Genomic DNA, 21,793 nt, shown 5'->3' on the forward strand with positions numbered 1-21,793 from the left:
CAAGAGCAAAAACAATGAGTTACTCTGCTTTATAGCATGAAACATTGTGGACAGGTTATCATAAATCTTAAAACACATCTCATAAGGTTATATAATAACTTATATTTCAATAAAAGGCTTTACCTTACGAAGTCTAGAAAGCAAACTCACAACAGGCTCATGCTGCTCAGCCTTGGCAAGGTCTTCTGCAGTTTTTCCATCCTATCACAGAGAAAAAATATGAAATAGACAAATGATTAATATGTTAGCATTGGGCAAGATCATATATTACTTTTCATATAAGTTTGGCCAGGTTTCATGATGGCCATTCATTTATCTGCTCAGTCTTCAACTGGTCATCAACGTGTGGCCCCTTCAAGTGGTACTAAAGACTTAAGGTTTTTTTATTTTATTTTTCATTCTATGCATGAAGGTAAAACATTTTCAGGGAGCAACTTCCCCCTTCCCAGCATCTCCTTATACTTACCTGAGCCCCATCTGGATCCAGTGATATGCATAAGAGCAGCGGCTTTCCAGGATCTCGCTCATTGGCTCACACAGGCGCGGGAGCCATTGGCTTCTGCTGCTGTCAATCCCAGCCAGTGAGCCAAAAAGAGAGAACAGGGGGCGGGCCAAGTCTCACTGTGTGTGGGCCTGCTCAAGTGCCCCCACAGCAAGAGGCTTGCAATTGGGGGGACTTTGCAGGGGGAGGAGCAAGGACTGTGGACAGGGAACCCAAAAAGAATAGGATTAGGGCTACTCAAAGTTTGTTATTAAAAAAAAATATAACTTTCCTTTAGAACATTTAAATATACATGGTGGAGAGTTCACACTTCTAAAATTAGAAGAAGCCAGATATTCCAGAAGAGGACGAGTTACTTTAAGTGGCAATTTACAAACACAGGCCATTATAAGCTAATCAATCATGTTCAATTGTTAACTCCAGTAGCTGCTTTCAGTTCCATCACTCAACTTAGGCCCCTTTCTCATGGAACAGAATCCATCCAAGCGGATTTGTCTGCTCAGGAGGAATCTCTCCACTGATCCCCACTGAGCAGGCGGATGACAGGTCCTTGTCTGCTCTGCTATGCAGAGCAGACATAGCTGTTCTCTATGGGGCAGTCAGATGGAAATGGACTGCATGTCCGTTTCCATCCGGTATGATCCACCGGACAAATGGCGAATGTATCCCCATCCGTCCGTTTTTAGTGGGTTGGAATTACAGCGGGTGACAGGGGACACATGTTCACTTACATCCACCGCCCCATAGAGAACAATGGGTGATCCGATCGGTACACTGGCGTGAGAGGGGCCTAAAACAAAGTTCAGTTGTCTTCAGTCCTTCCCAAAGTTACTCCCGAATGACAAACATAATTGTGTGCTATAGAATTTCGAAAAACGATACTATTACTTTTCATTGTATTTATTTTCATCGATCTTTTTCTCAATTAGACAATGCCAGTTTATTGCAAGCAGTTAATAAAACGGTTTTCAGAATTTGCTAAAATCAGAGTGTTGGGTCAACATAGAATAAACAATTAAATGAAAGATTAGCCACTCAACTTCTATTAAAGATATATATCCTCTCAGGTCAAGCCTGATGTGTGCAATAACTCTTCCTACAAACATCAATTCCATTTAAGTTACTAATTTAATGCGCATGTGAACCTTAAGAAATTAAATGCCGACTCTTTTATTCCCCATTAGTGTCCATTAGTGACATCTTATCTGCTTTCATGTATTAGCACAGTTTCCAGATAAGCATCGTCATTCATAAATTAATTACACTATGTAATATAATTATAGAGCAAAATGTCTGTGAGCTAATCTCCCAATTCAGACGAGATATTTCCTCCTCGTTTGCCTTTGGCTGGCTTTAGAATCTCAACAGCTGGAAAAGCCTTATTAAGAGAAATTACATCCCTAACATGTAGAAGGGATAGGTTATTCTAGGGTTGCTCTTCGATGCAAATGCAATTTGAAGCTGAAGTATCATTTTTTTCACCAATCCCCCCGTATGTGACAAAGTATATGTAGCAGGTTGTCCTATGTTGCTAGGTGCTTCCTAAATGTTGGACTGAGGTCCCTTCATGATGGCATGGCTGATGACCAGAGCAGACGCATGCCACTGAGGTGAGACAGTTATTGCAAGTTCAAGCTATCGTATATATAGGACTTGAATTTAAGGACATGGTGAACACGCCAATCACAGAAAAATGACCTTCTAATGAAGATGGCACATTCCTGAAGGGAGATTAGTAGGCTGGCTTGTCCATATAGTCAGTTTACAATGACATTCCTATAGCATGAAGTCATATATAGGTAACTAGACTTTGGAGGCTTGCTTTCATAGATATTGTGAAACAACTAGACAACTTTAAAATGGTAGCCTTAACCTCCCATGTCCGATTTTTGAATTTTTGAATGTCAAAGTGGTACATTGTTTTGCATGGAAGTTTGGCGGATTATATTGTAGGCCTGTAATTCTTAGGAATAACTCACTTAAATCTGTCCAAACAAGAGTCTAAGTAGATATCCCGGGTATGAACGTAAAATTATAATATAATAAATAACTATAAATAATTATAAAAAATAATATAATAATAATACATTTTATTCAATAATGTTATCAAATCAAAAACACTGAAATCTGCTCAGTCGCAGAATCGTCACGGTCGTCACTTTCACTGTTTGATGATGAATTTTGCCACAAATTACTATCGCTCAATTATGTAAGTGATTCCAATTCAGTATCGCTGCTTTCTAGCTGGTCTAAAGCCACTTTGACGTAGAGGAATGCTTTTTGGATGCCAAAATAGTATATATAAAAAAGTGCAGGCAGGGCACTGGACAAGCCACTGTGGACAAAAACTCAAGTGAAATGATTTGATACAGTAATGTAATATACAGATAACAGTGTATTATGCTTTCTGTACCTTTTTGAATTTGCCGCAGGGCTCCGGTCCATGCGTTGCAATGCTCGCAGGGAATGAAGCCGGAACAGTAATACATTGGGCGGAGGATCCGGTGGAGGACACAGTGGGAGGACATCGTAAGATCCTGGGGACAAGGTATGTAACCTGTGCCAGGATACTGCGATGCAATCCTGAGTGTGGCTCGGGGTTATCATTTTTCGTTCCCCCGAGCCACAATCGGTAATACCGCTAGATAGGTTAAGGTTTTTCACCTTCATGCATTGTTATCTGCAAAATCCCCCCAGCCGCCTTCTTTTTTTTTTTTTGACAGTAAACCCCAGCCCTCTTCTTATATACTTACCTGAGCCTAATCTGATTCAGCAATGTGCACGAGAGCAACAGCTCTTGCTGCCGTTTCCCTCCTCCCAGGGCAGATTGAGCCAATGGCTCCCGTTGCTCTCAATCAAATGCTGTGCAAGCAAGCGAGCAAGGGGGCAGGGGCGAGCTGCCCGCTCTATGTCAATAGAGGCAGGCAGTGCAGCTGGGGAGCGAGCATGCACGGGTGCCCCATGGAAGGTGGCTTTCCATGGTAATACTTGCCGATGAGAAGGCGCCTGGAGCCATCCATGTATACCAAATTTTTTAAATCGTTTTACATAAAGAAATAGTAAAATATTAAATTTCCCCCCATCAGGGACCAGGTACTACATGTATTTAATGCCATAAGAGAGAGAATAGTGATAGACATTTTTAATAAAACTTCTTTAAATGTATTCTTAAAATTTAGGTGGCACAATCAAGGCTCATAGACCAACAATATTTTAAAGAAACTGAATGTACATATCTTAGAATATCAAAAGCACACTACTAATTGCACTCGGTGAACGGACTTGAGCATTACCCACAAGGGGAGGGAGAGGGAGAGAGAGAGAGAGAGATAACACCAAGCAATTAGAAAAGCTTCATCACAACAAAATTATGCAGTAATGCTTTCTTAAAAACCTTTGGCACATTTTTATTTTTGGGAGGCGGCTGGTTCTTTATTGTACAGTATTTCACAAAAGTGAGTACACCCCTCAAATGTTTTGTAAATATATTATATCTTTTCATGTGACAACACTGAAGAAATTACACTTTGCTTCAATGTAATGTAGTGAGTGTACGGCTTGTATAACTGTGTAAATTTGCTGTCCCCTCAAAAAAAATCAACACACAGCCATTAATGTCTAAACCGCTGGCAACAAAATTGAGTATACCCTCAAGTGAAAATGTCCAAATTGGGCCCAATGTGTCAATATTTTGTGTGGCCACCATAATTTTCCATCACTGCCTTAACCCTCTTGGGCATGGAGTTCACCAGAGCTTCACAGGTAGCTACTGGAGTCCTCTTCCACTCCTCCATGATGACATCACGGCACTTGTGGCTGTTAGAGATCTTGCGCTCCTCCACCTTCCGTTTGATGATGCCCCACAGATGGTCAATGGGGTTTAGGTCTGGAGACATGCTTAGCCAGTCCATCACCTTTACCCCTCAGCTTCTTTAGCAAGGCAGGGGTTATCTTGGAGGTGTGTTTGGGGTTATGTTGGAAAACTGCCCTGCGGCCCAGTTTTCGAAAGGGAGGGGACCATGCTCTGCTTCAGTATGTCACAGTACATGTTGGCATTCATGGTTCCCTCAATTTTTTTAGATCCTCAGAGTTCTTTGACATGAGGTGCAATGTTGAACTTCCAGTGACCAGTATGAGAGAGTGAGAATGATAACACCAAATTTAACACATCTGCTCCCCATTCACACCTGAGACCTTGTAACACCAACGAGTCACATGACACCGTGGGAGGGAAAATTGCTAATTGGGCCCGATTTGAACATTTTCACTTGGAGTTGGACTCACTTTTGTTGCCAGCGGTTTAGAGGGGGTTATTTTGAGGGGACAGGAAATGTAACCGTTATACAAGCTGTACACACACTACTTTACATTGCAGCAAAGTGGGGGGGGGGGGGGGGGAAGAGGCAGGTTTCATGATTTTCTGGGGCACAGTCAAAACTCATTTGCCATCATCCCCGAGAACCAATCTGCTTTTAAACTGTTTATTCTTCAGACTGGGACTACTGAAATGTTTTTTTCCATTTTGGATAGAGTAAGGGAGGGAATATCCTCTGTCAGTTTTATTTTCGCCATCCTGTACCATAGCCAAACAGGAAGTGAGAGGAAATCTCTGCAAATTAAGGGAATGCTTTAGGAACCCAGGTCACCAGAACCAATATCCTAGGGGTGCAACGGATCAAAAAACTCACGGATCGGATCAATCCTCGGATCAGGAGTCGCGGATCGGATCATTTTCGGATCAGCAAAAAAAAAAATAAGGATTTATGAAAAAAAAGTTGGATTCAAGTCTGGGCTCTAGCTGGGCCAATGGCTCTATATGGTAATCTCCACCATTGACCCCCACTCGTCACTGTAATGTCCACCATTGTCCCCCACTCATCATCACCATCACTGTTCCAGTCCAACATTGCCCCCACACTAGTAAACACAGTAATAATAGCCAGTTTACATTGCCCCCACTAGTAATCACTGTAATATAATACCCAGTCCAACATCCAACTCACTGTACTTGCACTGTAACGTCCACGATTGTCCCCCACTCTTCATCACCATCACTGTTCCAGACCACTCCAACATTGCCCCCACACTAGTAAAGAACACTGAGTTCCCGTCCTTCATAGCGGCGCTCACTTTTCCCCCTCAAGCTCCACACGTTCATCCTGATTCCCAGAGCACGCCAAGACAGCCAGCCAATCCGGGCAGCCTTCCACTCAGAGAGGGCGCTCATCACGCGGGCCAATCAGGTGCAGAGACGGGACATCCCATCCAACCAATCACAGCCGCTCTGTGATTGGTTGGGGTGGAGCAAGATGGCCGCCGCTCCGGAGCTAGGCCAAAGCCGGGGACTTTCCTACGGCCGAGGCTCCAGAGCGCTCCTTGGATTGTGTGGTGACCCGTTCGGATCAAGGATCGGTGACGATTCGTTGCACCCCTTAATATCCCCATTGGAAGATTTCCCCTCTATTACTTTTCTGGGAACAATCCAAAATTTGGGATTTTCTTTTACTATCACTTTCAATGATAATAGTGAACATGACAAATGGACAGAAATAAAATTCTCACAGGTATTCTAATCCTTCTGCACTTTATCCAAAACGAAAAAAATACATAAAAAAATAAAGAGTTTTGCCTTGAGTTATACTTTAAAGTTCATAAAACAAATCTGATCATAAGACAAATGGTTCTTATACTTCTTTACATTAATTCAACAGACTAAAAGAACCCTAAAAATGGTAATTTTACCTACCAGAGTTAAAGCTTCAACGTTGGCACCAGAGAGGCAAAGGTAGCGAACAACTTCCAGAATACCATTATTGGCTGCCAGATGTAACGGGGTCCGGTTATACTAGAATAAAAGAGCAATGACAATGTAGGTTAGCACACTGCATAAGGGCTGAGATATGCATACTTACATTTGTACAAGCTAGACCAATCAAACTGTGCAATAACATTCAAACCTAAACGTCAGCTTTAAGAACACCAATCAACAAGGTCTGCAAATGGTCAGTTACTTTAACTTAATTTATCATTTGATAAAACAAGGATTAAATGAAGAATTGTATTTGAAAATAAGCAAGGAAAAGATCACCAATGGGGGAAAAAAATGGTGTCTGGAAAGATGATTTTCCAGTGGTCATTCTTAATGTAAAGGGCAGAACAGTTAGGAATTTAACTTTAAAACACTGCATATCTGTGTGCACTCTCATGTTGAACCTGAAATGAGTAATCCTAGCATCAGCATCCCAGAATCAGGGCTCATTCTACATTTCCTGCTATGGCCACTAGTCTTGTACAAGCATGTGCAGTTCCATAGAACAACAAACAGCCGTGTAATTGTGCTGCTGTGGTGGGTGGACCCGGCATCTCAGATTCCTAGTCTGAGTATTCCACTAACTTTATGTCTATTGACAGGTGAAGAAGGTGGAATCAGAAAACCGTGAATGGCATAATTCTGATCCGCCACAAACCCTGTAGTTTTAAACAGCAGCATGGAATACTAGCAGAAAATGATATCTGCACTAGCGGTATCCTTGCTTATGGTGCCTGCTAAAGTGGCCTTTTCTATATGCAGTGATGAGGACACAACTTTTAAAATATGAGTTTAGTATCAACACTCAACATATGCCGAATAATTAATTTGCTTGTTTTCAATACAGTAAAGGTGAAGAAGAATGGAAGAGATTTTTACTCTTCAGCTTTGTAAGTCTCTGAAATGAAAAAATGAACAACACATATCGTTCCACATTGTGTACTGCACCTTTCCAAAGCTTAAAGTGGAGTTCCACCCATAAATATAACATTACATCAGTAGTTTTAAAAAAATGTCATTAGTCCTTTACAATTTTTTTTTTTTTTTTAGATGCCTTCAAAGTGTTGTTGCTAGGCAGAATAGTTAATCTTCCCACTTCCTGCACCTAGGTGCTTAATGCTTCCTAACCTACACCGCACAGACTCCTGGGAATGTAGTGGGTGTAACTTTCCAGGAGTCTGTGCACTCCCCAGTCTCAAAGAATCATGTGACTTGGACAGCACAGGTGCTGAAACCTGATCTGACACTGCTTGTGCAGCACTGAGCATGTGCAAGATCTGCAAGGCTAAAATCCAGGAAGTCATACAGTCTGGCTTCATGATGCCCACACTTAAGATGGCCCCAGTCAATTTCTATTTTATAAAGTGTCTAAATGCTGTAACAACCTAACAAAACGGACCTTAGTTTACAGACTAACTTTACTAGAATACATTAAGCTTGTGTATTACAGGGGTATTTATATTTAAAAAGTGAAATTGTGACCGGAACTCCGCTTTAATGTCTCCCATCTCATTGGATCTGCAGGAGTCTCTTCTGACAGTCTGCACTAGACAATCTCAGGAGAGGGACCTGCCCCCCTCCAGCACACAGCAGGTGATTTACAGCCATCAGCTGTGTAGAGGGGTGTGTCTATTCCCTCCACTCAGGTCTCAGATTACACTTGGATCCCTGCTCTGTTGTTCAGCATGACATCAGATCCCTGCCCCCTGCCTTCAGTTGTTGAGAAATGCGGTCTAAAAATCTGTACTTTGAATGGCTGTAATGAATAAAGTGCTGCAGATAAACAGGCACAACTTATGCGGCAGGACTTGTTTAATCTCTTCGTATCACCTGAGGCTAGTCAGAAATAGTGCCCCACTGCTGGTGTCAGCGAGAGCAATAGTGCCCCACTGCTGGTGTCAGCGAGAGCAATAGTGCCCCACTGCTGGTGTCAGCGAGAGCAATAGTGCCCCACTGCTGGTGTCAGCGAGAGCAATAGTGCCCCACTGCTGGTGTCAGCGAGAGCAATAGTGCCCCACTGCTGGTGTCAGCGAGAGCAATAGTGCCCCACTGCTGGTGTCAGCGAGAGCAATAGTGCCCCACTGCTGGTGTCAGCGAGAGCAATAGTGCCCCACTGCTGGTGTCAGCGAGAGAAATAGTGCCCCACTGCTGGTGTCAGCGAGAGCAATAGTGCCCCACTGCTGGTGTCAGCGAGAGCAATAGTGCCCCACTGCTGGTGTCAGCGAGAGCAATAGTGCCCCACTGCTGGTGTCAGCGAGAGCAATAGTGCCCCACTGCTGGTGTCGGCGAGAGCAATAGTGCCCCACTGCTGGTGTCAGCGAGAGCAATAGTGCCCCACTGCTGGTGTCAGCGAGAGCAATAGTGCCCCACTGCTGGTGTCAGCGAGAGCAATAGTGCCCCACTGCTGGTGTCAGCGAGAGCAATAGTGCCCCACTGCTGGTGTCAGCGAGAGCAATAGTGCCCCACTGCTGGTGTCAGCGAGAGCAATAGTGCCCCACTGCTGGTGTCAGCGAGAGCAATAGTGCCCCACTGCTGGTGTCAGCGAGAGCAATAGTGCCCCACTGCTGGTGTCAGCGAGAGCAATAGTGCCCCACTGCTGGTGTCAGCGAGAGCAATAGTGCCCCACTGCTGGTGTCAGCGAGAGCAATAGTGCCCCACTGCTGGTGTCAGCGAGAGCAATAGTGCCCCACTGCTGGTGTCAGCGAGAGCAATAGTGCCCCACTGCTGGTGTCAGCGAGAGCAATAGTGCCCCACTGCTGGTGTCAGCGAGAGCAATAGTGCCCCACTGCTGGTGTCAGCGAGAGCAATAGTGCCCCACTGCTGGTGTCAGCGAGAGCAATAGTGCCCCACTGCTGGTGTCAGCGAGAGGAATAGGGCCCACTGCTGGTGTCAGCGAGAGCAATAGTGCCCCACTGCTGGTGTCAGCGAGAGCAATAGTGCCCCACTGCTGGTGTCAGCGAGAGCAATAGTGCCCCACTGCTGGTGTCAGCGAGAGCAATAGTGCCCCACTGCTGGTGTCAGCGAGAGCAATAGTGCCCCACTGCTGGTGTCAGCGAGAGCAATAGTGCCCCACTGCTGGTGTCAGCGAGAGCAATAGTGCCCCACTGCTGGTGTCAGCGAGAGCAATAGTGCCCCACTGCTGGTGTCAGCGAGAGCAATAGTGCCCCACTGCTGGTGTCAGCGAGAGCAATAGTGCCCCACTGCTGGTGTCAGCGAGAGCAATAGTGCCCCACTGCTGGTGTCAGCGAGAGCAATAAAGAGATTTTTAATACAGCTTACCTGTAAAATCTTTTTCTTGGAGTACATCACGGGACACAGAGCGGCATTCATTACTATATGGGTTATATGGAGTACCTTCAGGTGTAGACACTGGCAATCTTCAAACAGGAAATGCCCCTCCCTATATAACCCCCTCCCATAGGAGGAGTACCTCAGTTTTGTAGCAAGCAGTATGCCTCCCAAAATGGTCCTCAAAAGAGGGGTGGGAGCTCTGTGTCCCGTGATGTACTCCAAGAAAAAGATTTTACAGGTAAGCTGTATTAAAAATCTCTTTTTCTTTATCGTTACATCACGGGACACAGAGCGGCATTCATTACTATATGGGATGTCCCAAAGCAATGCTTACAATGAGGGGAGGGAGAACATCTCCAAGACAAAAGGATTTAATTTAGAGATATACTCAAATCATAATAAATCCAACTTATTTGAGAAAAATAATCTTAAATTTTAAATTTAACTCAAAAAAAGAGGAGCCCCCGGAATCCGAGGGTCTCAAACTGCAGCCTGCAGCACTGCCTGCCCGAAGGCAGTATCAGTATTCCTTCTTACGTCCAACTTGTAGAATTTTGTAAATGTGTGGACAGAAGACCAGGTTGCCGCCTTGCAAACTTGAGCCATAGAGATCTGGTGGTGTGCTGCCCAGGAGGCGCCCATGGCTCTAGTAGAATGAGCCTTTAATGATACTGGAGGAGGCAACCCTTTCAAGCCGTAGGCCTGAGTGATCAATTGCTTAATCCACCTAGAAATGGTGGACTTTGCAGCTGCCTGCCCCTTCTTGGGCCCATCCGGCAGAATAAACAGCACATCTGTTTTCCGGATCTTCTCTGTAGCTTTAAGATAGGCCTTCATGGCCCTGACAATATCCAAGGTATGCAGCAACCCTTCCTTTCTGGAAGTAGGTTTAGGGAAGAAGGATGGTAATACCAAATCCTGGTTCAAATGAAAACTGGATATGACCTTCGGTAAGAAGGAAGGATGAGGGCGGAGAACGACCTTGTCCTTATGAAATATAAGATATGGTTCCTTACAGGATAAGGCTGCCAGTTCCGAAACTCTTCTTGCGGAAACTATGGCAACCAAAAACACCAACTTCCTTGTCAGTAGAACCAAAGGAACTTCAGCCAACGGCTCAAACGGTTGTTTCTGTAAACTCGACAGAACAAGATTTAAATCCCACGGGCAAAGCGGGGATTTAACTGGAGGTTTAATACGCAAGACCCCTTGAAGGAAGGTCTTAACCAGCGAGTGGGTGGCCAGTGGCCGCTGAAACCACACTGACAGGGCAGAAATCTGTCCTTTGATTGTGCTTAATGCCAATCCTTTATCCACTCCTAGCTGGAGAAAACTTAAAACTCTATCTATGGTGAACTTGCGAGGAAGCCATAGCTTGGACTCGCACCAGCCTATATAGGCCTTCCAGACCCTGTGATAAATCACCCTAGAGACCGGTTTCCTGGCTCTGATTAGGGTAGAGATTACTTTCTGAGACAGACCTCTACCCCTGAGAATCAAGGATTCAGCTTCCAGGCCGTCAAATTTAGATGCCGTAAGGCAGGGTGGAGGATCGGACCTTGCGATAGCAGGTCTGGCCTTAGAGGCAGAGTCCAAGGGTTTCCCACTACCATCCTTAGGATTAGTGAGTACCAAGCCCTTCTGGGCCATGCTGGAGCTACCAGGATAACTGGTATGTGCTCCACCCGGATCCTGCGCAGCAGGCGGGGTAGTAACTGGAGCGGGGGAAACGCATAAAGAAGCTTGAACTGATGCCAAGGGCAAACCAGAGCATCGGTTCCGCAGGCCATCGGATCCCTTGAGCGGGACATGAACCTGTCTAGCTTCTTGTTGAGTCTCGATGCCATGATATCCACGTCCGGCACTCCCCATCTTTGGCAGAGTGCTTGAAAGACTAGTGGATGCAGAGACCATTCCCCCGGCCATAGAGTCTGGCGGCTTAAGAAGTCCGCCTGAAAGTTGTCCACTCCGGGAATGAATATTGCCGATATGCAGGGCACATGAGCCTCTGCCCATAGGAGAATCAAGCTCACTTCTCTCTGAGTGGCCTGACTCCTGGTCCCCCCTTGGTGATTTATGTATGCCACTGCCGTGGCATTGTCTGATTGAATTCTCACCGGGAGTCCCTGCAATTTCGACGTCCAAGCCCTGAGGGCTAGTCGAACAGCTCTGAGCTCCAAGATGTTGATGGGTAAAAGCTTCTCTGGCTTTGTCCAAATACCTTGGCGAGTGGAACCATCCACAATCGCTCCCCAGCCCGTCAGGCTGGCGTCTGTGGTCACTATCTTCCAAGCCACTGGGCTGAAAGACCTCCCCTTCAGTAGATTCTGAGGGTCTAACCACCAACACAGACTTTGTCGGACTCTTGATGAGAGAGGCAACGGGATATCCAAGGCCTGTGGCCTTCTGCTCCATGCTGACAGGATGGCTGCCTGCAGGATGCGAGTGTGGCTCTGGGCGTATGGCACCGCCTCGAAAGTAGCCACCATCTTGCCTAGTAATCTCATACATAGGCGAATAGTCGGTTCTTTCTTGCTTAGAACCAGTAGGATTAATTCCTTGATGGCTTTGACCTTCCTCAGAGGTAGGAACACCCCTTGTTGTTCTGTGTCTAATCTCATGCCGAGATATTCCAACTGCCTTGTGGGCTGGAATGCTGACTTCTCTCGATTTAGGACCCAGCCGAACCTCTCGAGGTATTGGACCGTGAGGGCCACTGCTCGTTCCAAGCCGGGAGACGAGTGGTCTATGACTAGGAGGTCGTCCAGGTATGCTAGGATCGTGACCCCTTGGATCCTTAGCTTGGCTAGGATTGGAGCTAGAACCTTCGTGAACACCCGGGGGGCCGTAGCCAACCCGAAGGGAAGCGTCACGAATTGGAAATGACGCGAAGCCACCATAAAGCGTAGATATCTTTGATGTGGCTGATAAATTGGAACATGAAGGTAGGCATCCTTTATGTCTATGGACGCCATGAAGTCGTCCTTTTGGAGTGTGGCAGCTGCTGACCGCACGGATTCCATCCGAAATGAGCGGACTTTTAAGTATGCATTTACCATCTTTAGGTCCAAAATTGGCCTGACATCTCCATTGGGCTTTGGGATGATGAATAGGTTGGAGTAGAAACCCAGCCCCTGTTCCAGGACTGGTACCTCTACTATCACTTCCTGGGAAAGTAGATGATCTAGAGCCGACCTTAATGCGGCTCCTTTCTCCAGATCGTTTGGAATCCTCGACTCCTGGAAATGAGGAGGAGGAAACCTTAGGAATTCTAGCTTGTAGCCTGTGGCCACGGAAGACCGTACCCACTCGTCGGGAATGCTGGCTTCCCAAATCTCCGAAAAGAGTCGCAGCCTTCCCCCCACCTTCGTGGGTGGGGGCGCCCCTTCATGAGGTAGACTTGGGGGCTGGTTTTGCCGGCTTGCGAAACCACTGCCTCTTGCCCCTAACAGCCTGTCCTCTTGATCTGCTGTTGAAGCCGAAGTTTGTTCTTGCAGGAGGCCGTCGATACTGCTTGGCATTAGAGGGCCCCTGCCCAGGGGAGGACTGTCGTTTAAACGCAGGCCCCTGAACCCTCTTCTTAGTTGGCAAGAGAGTACTCTTGCCGTTTGAAATGGTCTGAATGTATTTATCTAAGTCCTCTCCGAAGAGCCGTCCTCCATGGAAGGGAAACCCTGCCAGGAGCTTCTTGCATGGGGGCTCAGCCTCCCAGCTTTTTAACCATAAGAGTCTTCTCATATGGATAAGGGATAATGATAAACGTGACGCTTGTTGGATAGAATCCTTGATTGCGTCTACCGTAAAACATATGGCTTTAGGGACATCCGAAAATTCTTCTGCCTGCTCGGCAGGAATAAGTTCAAGCATTTGTTTAAATTGATCCGATAAAGCTTGAGCGACTCCAATCGCAGCCACGGCTGGCTGTACTACTGCCCCTGCAGAAGTGAAGGAGTTCTTAAGTAGGGCTTCCAAGCGTCTATCAACTGGATCTTTGAAAACCTGTACGTTTTCTACAGGACATGTTAACGATTTGTTAACACATGAGATGGCTGCGTCTACTGCAGGAGAAGCCCATCTCTTGGAAAACTTTTCTTCCATAGGATATAAGACAGAAAATTTCTTAGGTGGAAAGAAAACCTTGTCTGGTTTGTTCCACTCTTGGAACAAGACTCCCTCTAAGAGAGGATGGATCGGAAACACAGCCCTGCTTTGAGGCGCCCTCAGTGAGCCCAAAGCTGAAACCGTCGATACCTGGAGATCTGGTACAGGCAGGTTGAATGCCTTATGGACCAAGTCCGTCAAGCCCTGAATCCACCAGCTCTCCCTCAGGGAGACTGCCCCAGACTCCTCTGTATCCGGATCTTCGATCCCTGAACCTACTTGGTCTCTGTCCAATAGGTCGTCCAATTCCCCAGAGGAAAGGACCTCCTCTTCCGAGGGTCCGCGCACGGGTGACGGAGATCTATTCCGCTTACTACCCCGCATGGCTGCGGCTATCATTTCTCCCATGCTTCTCCGCATCTCATTTAAAGAGGCGAGTAACACCTCCTCCGTGACCACCTTAGGGTTGGGTTGACTCGCGTCAGCTCTAGCCCCAGACCCCGATGGCCCAACGGCTCCCTGTGGGGAAAGCAGCGGCATAGCTCTATCCGAGACCTCAGACTCTGCGGGGGAATCCCCACCTTTTGTACCCTCTGATCTTGATGCCATGGTACAATACCGAGGTACACCTGCTACTTATTGGTACCTGGGACTTATAATAGTTAAATGCCCAAACACCTGTTTGGGGAATAAAAAATGTTTCCTCTACCCTAGATGACACTTTTTTTTTTTTTTTTTTTTCAAAGAAAAACTTTTCTTCTTTTTTTTTTTTTTTTTTTCTATCTAGGCAAGAAAAAACATTCTATCCCCCTGAGTAGTATTGCCAAAGAAAAGACTATGAGATGGAAAAGAAAACCAGCCTATTCCTAGGCTAAACCACAATCTTCTGAAGACTGTAGTATTCTTTCTGGCCACTGTGTGTCCTCAGCGCCCCGTGCTTCCCTCCAGTCCTTCCTCCCTTAAGCCAGAGAAATGAATGAGCTGTGGCATCTAAGGAAGGGCCGCCCCTTCCTTTAAACCACTGACCCGCCCTTCCCCCCCAGCTAAAACGGCGCCAAATGCGTCTATAACACGTGCACGCGCACCGCGCGCGCGCCCGCGACGGGGGGGGGGGGGGGTTGGGAGGAAGGGCCTCTCTGTTCCTGCAGCCGCAGGCATGTGAACACACGAGGAGGTCAGCGTTTTGCCTGCCTTGCAGGCATGAGGGAGAGGACTGGATAGAGCATCGCCTGGAGGCTTGCAGGTAAGCATAGCTCTCTGACACACACATACACTTGTACATAAAAGGCCCCACTCACAGCTTTCCCAACACTACCAGGGAGGTCACCTTTTATGGGGAAATATAACATATAGAGCCATCCTATCTTCATGATATGTGACTGGTTTGCCAGATGCAATGCATAACCTTAGGCATGTCCCCTGTGACCTCCCAGAAAAAACTTGCTAAGAGCCAAGCCCCGCAGGTTTTTCCCCTTACTTACCTGCTCCATGCCGCAGGACTTTGCCAAGCAAGAGGTCCAATCTTCCCCCATCTCCGTGGGGATGTCTAGACCTTCAGGCCCTGGGAACCTTCTTCTTCCATGAAGGATCCACTGTCCTGGGCCCATACAGCACCCTGGCAAACAGAAAACATTAGGCGCCCCAAAGGTTTCTAAGTTCTGGGCCCAGGGTCCAGCTCTCTTAAAAAGAAAGCATTATGGGCTATACCCCAAGGGTTTGGGGTCCGGTTACTGACCACTTTAGCGCGCAGGCTTTTTTGGACAGAACCGGTAGCTCACCTAATCCCAAGGATGCGGAGGCAAGCTAAACCATGACTAACACCTAAGACACTGGCGTAAAAACTGAGGTACTCCTCCTATGGGAGGGGGTTATATAGGGAGGGGCATTTCCTGTTTGAAGATTGCCAGTGTCTACACCTGAAGGTACTCCATATAACCCATATAGTAATGAATGCCGCTCTGTGTCCCGTGATGTAACGATAAAGAAAGTGCCCCACTGCTGGTGTCAGTGTACTGATCAACCCTTTAAGTCAGAGATCTTCAAACTACGCCCCTCCAGCTGTTGCGAAACTACACGTCCCATGAGGCATTGTAAAACTGACATTCACAGACATGACTAGGCATGATGGGAATTGTAGTTCCTGAACACCCGGAGGGCCGTAGTTTGAAGACCCCTGCTTTAAGTAAACCTGTCAAAAACCTGGGAAATGCTGACTGAAGATAAAAACAATGAATAAGTAGAAGAAAAGTCCCAGGAAAAACCAAGCTGCCCATACATGTGCAGATTCAAAACTCTCTCCTGAATATGTTATTTTGACACGTGCCTTTCTTTCACTGAAGGTAGCCTCTGCTTATGCATTTGTTCCTCATACAATCAGCTGAAACTGGCTCAGTTTGTAACTTTAATTGCAAATCTGTGCAAAAAACATCTTCTCAATACATGCAAATGTCTCCATGTTTCGTCCCTGTGAATATGCTGCAAGTGCAGAAAAATACCAGCTGATCCTGCCAGAAATCCAGGGAGCTACTCCACATTCTACTGAACTGAAATCCCAAGTGGTACTGCCCAGTTCACCACTGTGAGCTACAGAACAAAACCCCCATGCTATAAAGACAATGCAAGGTGTGGTGTTCTGTAGTCCATCAGAAGTGAGCATGTAGTGTAAGATATGCCAAGTAAAATTAGCAATGTCCAGCACAACAACCTGGGAAAAAAACTCAACTGACTTGTAATAATTCAATAATGACTACTAGACAAAAAAAAAAAAAAAAAAGAGAGAAACGGTCATTGTCTGATTAGCCTACAAACAATTATGTGTACATTGACAATTTTCTGTAGATATTTGGGGGCATTTTTAAATACTAGCTTCTCTAACGAATATTACACATTATTGTTACCAGTAGCTCACCTTGTTAGTAATATCCAAATTACAGTTCGCTTCACACAGTGCCATTACAATAGGAATATTGCCATCTTTGCAGGCGACATGAAGTGGCGTGTTACCATGGCGATCCTGGAAGTCTACATAGCACCCCTGATTGATCAAGGTTTTAACTACTTCCATCTGACATCTTCTTACCGCAAGGTGGAGGGCTATGTGACCATCCTAGAAGAGGTGCACAGAAAGACATTCACATTTACGTATTACAGTCTCTTTCTTGTATGCGTATGGCCACTAACATCTACCAGAAATGTAAAACTTTGGGTTCCTTTCATAGTAATAATTTTCATGACATGACACATTTTTCATATCATATTTTTTAGCTTGAAAGAGGCCAAAACAAAAAATAGGCCTAGAAAGATATTCTGATCCCAAGCAAGATAATGTTGTATATACAGTGGCAATAAGGTTTTCTGCACATGCTGGGAAAAAGTAATCTGTCCATTCATATTTTAGAAAAGGAAAAAGGAAAGGAATTTTGACACTTGTGCCCAGACCAAGAATATGTAAATCGTTTTATATACATAAAGAATAAGTTCACCATTTAAGAAAAGCCTGGAAAGCAATGCGCACCAGTGATCAAGCAAGAAAGACAAAACAGGAAGCGCCACCTGAGTGTAGTACTCACAAGAAAAAAGGTATAAAATAGGCTCATCTGGTGCAAGGGGGGGCTGCTCTGATCCATCCCATGGACATCGTGCTTGCCACAGAAGGCACTGGTGCTGCAGAGAGGCTGGATGGTGTTCTGTAGTCACAGAGAAGCTGGAAGAACCACCGTGAAATCCAGGACGGATGTGATATCACCGGAGGCAGGGCGGTGGTCAGGATACAGAGAGAGAGCACTATGGAGTAGAACAGGCTACACGCTTGGAGCTCCAGCTCCTTCTAGAGGCCATTAGAAGGAGCTGGAGCTGTGAGTGCGTAGCCTCCACCCATCCCCACAGCACCAGTGCCTTCTGTGGCAAACGCAATGTCCATGGGATGGACCAGAGCAGCCCCCCCCCCCCCCCCCTGCACCAGATGAGCCTATTTTATACCTTCTTCTTGTGAGTGTTCCTATTCTTGCGATTAAACTGCTTGTTTTTAATACTACACTCAGGTGGCGCGTCCTATTTTTTTTCTTGCTTGTACCCCACAGAGTTTGCTTATCTCTGAGGACAGCTGTCATCATTATTTAAATACTGGACTCTTAAGTTTTGTTAAAGGACTGTTTTATATCTATTGATTCCCATGTATATAATGGTTCATGATCACACTGTGGCTTGCGCCAGTTTCTTCCATTTTCTTTTGTATGCACCAGTGATCAGCAGATTGTTGATGCCACCTTGTATGGGCAGGCAGTTTCACACTGACAAGAAGAATCAGTGAACTACCATCACTGTGATAAGTTCATCGAGAACTACAAGCCGACAGTCACAAAGGTTGTTGGTACATGTAGTTCACAGTTTGAACTGCCCACACGGCAGCACTCTTTGAATTGCAGAGACGAGTACGGGAGATAACACAAGGAGAGGGGCCTGGTGCTGAACATGTTACACTCCAAATATGTATGTAACATGTAATATGTTCAGAAAGAGGAACTTATCCTCTAACATAGGCCATGTCCAGTCCAATCTGCTAGGGATCTATAAACTGATCCGCTGCTGAATTAGAGCAAAACAGACGTCACTTTTTAATTTTTTTGTCCATTTTACTTCATTTTATTGCTGCATGTAAACACCGGAGCCATTTTAGATCAATAGGCAGCTGAGTGTAAACATTATCGTATCTGTTTACATCCTAGATTCGTTTAGGCCTGAAAAAAAACAAAACAGAAATGGACACAGAACTTTGACATTTTCTTTGAACCTGGACAGACTTGGAGGTAATCTGATGTAAACAAACACAAGTCCATTAACATCCAGCCGTTTAAGAACCAACACAGAGCTTCCGATCAGGTTCACCTGAAAAACTGCCAGGTGCCCCTGATTGGACTTCTCGTGTGAAAGGGCCGTAAAAACAAGCAATCTCTGACCCTTCTAGATGACTAGTTTCTGACAGCTAAGAAATGCCTGCTGTTTGTTTACATTTGAAGGCTGTCAAAATTTGGTGGCAGGCCCTTTTCACACAACCGCTCCAATCCAATGAAGATGGACCTGATTGGACAGTCCATTCACCCATAGTGGCGGGTGTAAACAGACGTGTGTATGTTTACACCTACCCATCTCCAATCTGATCTGAAGAGCAGTCAGGTGTAAATAGACACCTTCTGAATACCTATCATTTGCCCCTATGCTGCGGTGGTTCGCTTTTCACAGACCGCCTTAATTGTAAACAAACCCTGTTTTATGATCAATGCTTATGAAGATAAAGAATGGCTTGTTTTAAAGTGTTATTAAGTATTCATTCAGCGATTTGGACACAGGTTCACTTTAAGGAAAAGAACAAATACAAACACAGAAGGAGAACCGAATCGCTAAACACACAAGAAATAAACATAAAAACAAGGAATGATCACAATCTCTCAATAAATAACCTTGGGGATAATGTCAAACTCTGATTAAGATATGAAGTGCCCGTCTACATTTTCTTCCTTCCCTTTTGTTTAGTGATCTAATATGTTACATTCTCATAATAAATATTCATTCAGTCCTGAAAACGGCTCCTGTAAGTAACAGACTGATACAAGGAGGATATTTTGACAAGCGGCATCTCTTCAGTTACACTGTGCCGTGCTGGGTTTTGCTATAAAACAACAGCTTGAGTGCAGTGGGGTACCAGCCTTTATGGTGTAATATATAACATTCACAGAGATACGGTGGACACAGCTAAATAATGAAGGAGCTGATTTATGAAGTGCTAAGGTTAGAAATATTACTCAGCGCCTGGACTTTCATTCAACATTCAATCATGCAGAGAGCAGGCAAGCTTGTAATTTTATCTGATTTTCCATCCAAAGAATGTGAAATGCTATGCTGAACCAAAAATTGCACACAAGGCATGGCTTTTACACCCGACTGAGAATTCTCTGTTATATTTTAATATTTTACTAGTGGGGTTTCATATTGAGGAATTGCAGGTTACTAACTGCCGTTTAGGTGTTGGAGAAGATGTTGTTATCTGCAGGCCTAAATGGCCCTTGATCACCTATGTGTGTAATTTGTGATGGCGGGAATCATTCACCTTGTCGGTTGCATCAAGGTCGGCTCCATGTTCAGTCAGGCACTCCACAATATCATGGTATCCCCTGGCAGAGGCTGTGAGGAGCGGTGTCTCGCCTTCCCGATTACGAATGTTGACATTGCAGCCAACCTGGCACAGAGCTTTAGCCACAGGATAGTAGCCATGCCAAGAAGCACAATGCAATGGGGTTTCGGATTCCTGGAAAGGAACATCACATTAATCATTGCATTTTTTCCTAGTTGTAACAAGAGCGATCCAGAGTGAAATTCACACCAGCTAAAACATTTCTACTTACAACCTATATAACATTTTTATTGTTCTTTTATCTCTTGGGGAAAATTTGCTAGTTCTTGGGTGGTAACAAGTACAGGACACGATAAGAAAATCGCTCCAATTGGGACACACATCAATACTTTTCAGTCGGTGTTTTCATTGCCATCTCCCCTGTAGAGGAGATTCTTCTAACACACAACCAAAGCCTTAAAAAGGGTTCTGCCCCATGTCCCTCACATTTGGTATCTAATTTTTAGTGACTGACAAAACTCAGTAATTTAAAAGAATTAGCCATACGAGCTACATAGGCCTACAAAACTGATAAACATTGTTATATGTGGCTGCCAGTGTCCACTTTTGCAATGCCGTGTTCTGCTGTAACACATGCATTAGTGCAAGGCACGCTACATGAGGGGGAACTATTCCATCAGCTTCCGCCCATAAACCTCCAAAACATCTCAGCTGCTGCACTGTCTATGTGACAGTCCCAGAGTCCACTGATATTTATGTGAACGTGGGTCAGCAGGTCTAAAAAGTGTGCAACGCGTACAGACGATCGGACGTTCCGACAACAAAGCCGTGGATTTTTTCCCCACGGATGTTGGCTCAAACTTGTCTTGCATACACACAGTCACACAAATGTTGTCGGAAATTTCGATCGCCAAAAACGCAGCCACATACAACGCGTACGACGGCACTATTAAAAGTTCAATACCAGTCGTGTTAGTAGAAGTTTGGTGAGAGACGATTTGCGCTTTTCAGCCTCGTGCTTTTCGGTCTGTTATAGCGCGACGAATGTGCCATCTCCATTACAAACACTAGTTTTACCAGACCGAGCGCTTCCGTCTCGTACTTGATTCAGAGCATGCGCGGAATTTTGTGCGTCGGAATTCCGACAGCAAATGTCCGATTGAGCCTACACACGGTCGGAATTTCCGACATCAAGCACCCATCGAACATTTGTTGTCAAAAATTCTGAGCATGTGTACTCGGCATAAAGCTTGAAGTGGAAGTAAAGGCTAAACCTAACCATCTCTAAACCTACTCTCTCAGCCACATTCTAAGCCCAATCTATCAAGACCTGTAAAGAAAAAAAAAAAAAAAAAAAAATCGCTATACTTGCCTGTTCTGCAGCCACTCCGGTCCAGTCCCAGGCTGAGTTTTCAACTGCGGCTTTAATTCCCATTCACACCTCCGCGACAAAACGCCCGACGCCGGACGCTCGTGCCGCTGGAGGGGAGAATTCCCATTGCTGTCTATGAGATGGTTCACATCTCATAGACGCCGTACGCCTGCCGCCTGAAAAAAAGTCCCGGACCCTTTTTTTCAGGCGGCATTGGCGTTCGGCCATACAAAGCAATGGGAAGGCTTTGTTGCGTACGCGGCGTATCTTGTCGCGGAGGTGTGAATGCAGCCTTAGTGTGTAGGAGAGGCAGCCAACGGAAGCCTCATAATAACTCTATGGGAAGTGTTACTTCCCAGGCATTTCCCAGCCAGTGTCGGCTTTCTCCTGCACACAGAGAACAGACCAGAGTGGCTGCAGAATAGGCAAGTAGTGATTTTTTTTCTTTAGAGGGCCAGATAGCTTAAGCTTAGCCTGTGGCTGAGAGTAGGTTTAGAGTTAGTTAGGATTTTCCATTACCTTCCACTTTAAAGCGGTTGTAAACCCGCATATAAATTTTTTTTTTTTACACCTGCAAGGAAAAAGCCATAA

The 21,793-nt window shown here is 45.5% G+C and overlaps 1 protein-coding gene across 2 annotated transcripts in view; it reads right to left on the minus strand.

Moving 5' to 3' along the window:
* The window catches only part of DAPK1 (death associated protein kinase 1), a 217,151-nt gene that overhangs the window by 35,999 nt on the left and 159,359 nt on the right, over positions 1 to 21,793 (minus strand). For both annotated transcript variants that reach the window (XM_040355494.1, XM_040355493.1), the window contains exons 16-19: positions 19,807 to 20,004; positions 16,612 to 16,809; positions 6,249 to 6,347; positions 124 to 201 (exon numbers count right to left, since the gene is read on the minus strand). In XM_040355494.1, the coding sequence (XP_040211428.1) occupies positions 124 to 201; positions 6,249 to 6,347; positions 16,612 to 16,809; positions 19,807 to 20,004 (573 nt within the window). The remainder of the gene's footprint in view (positions 1 to 123; positions 202 to 6,248; positions 6,348 to 16,611; positions 16,810 to 19,806; positions 20,005 to 21,793) is intronic.

The sequence above is a fragment of the Rana temporaria genome, chromosome 1 (assembly GCF_905171775.1).
Source record: "Rana temporaria chromosome 1, aRanTem1.1, whole genome shotgun sequence".
Taxonomy (NCBI): Eukaryota; Metazoa; Chordata; class Amphibia; order Anura; family Ranidae; genus Rana; species Rana temporaria.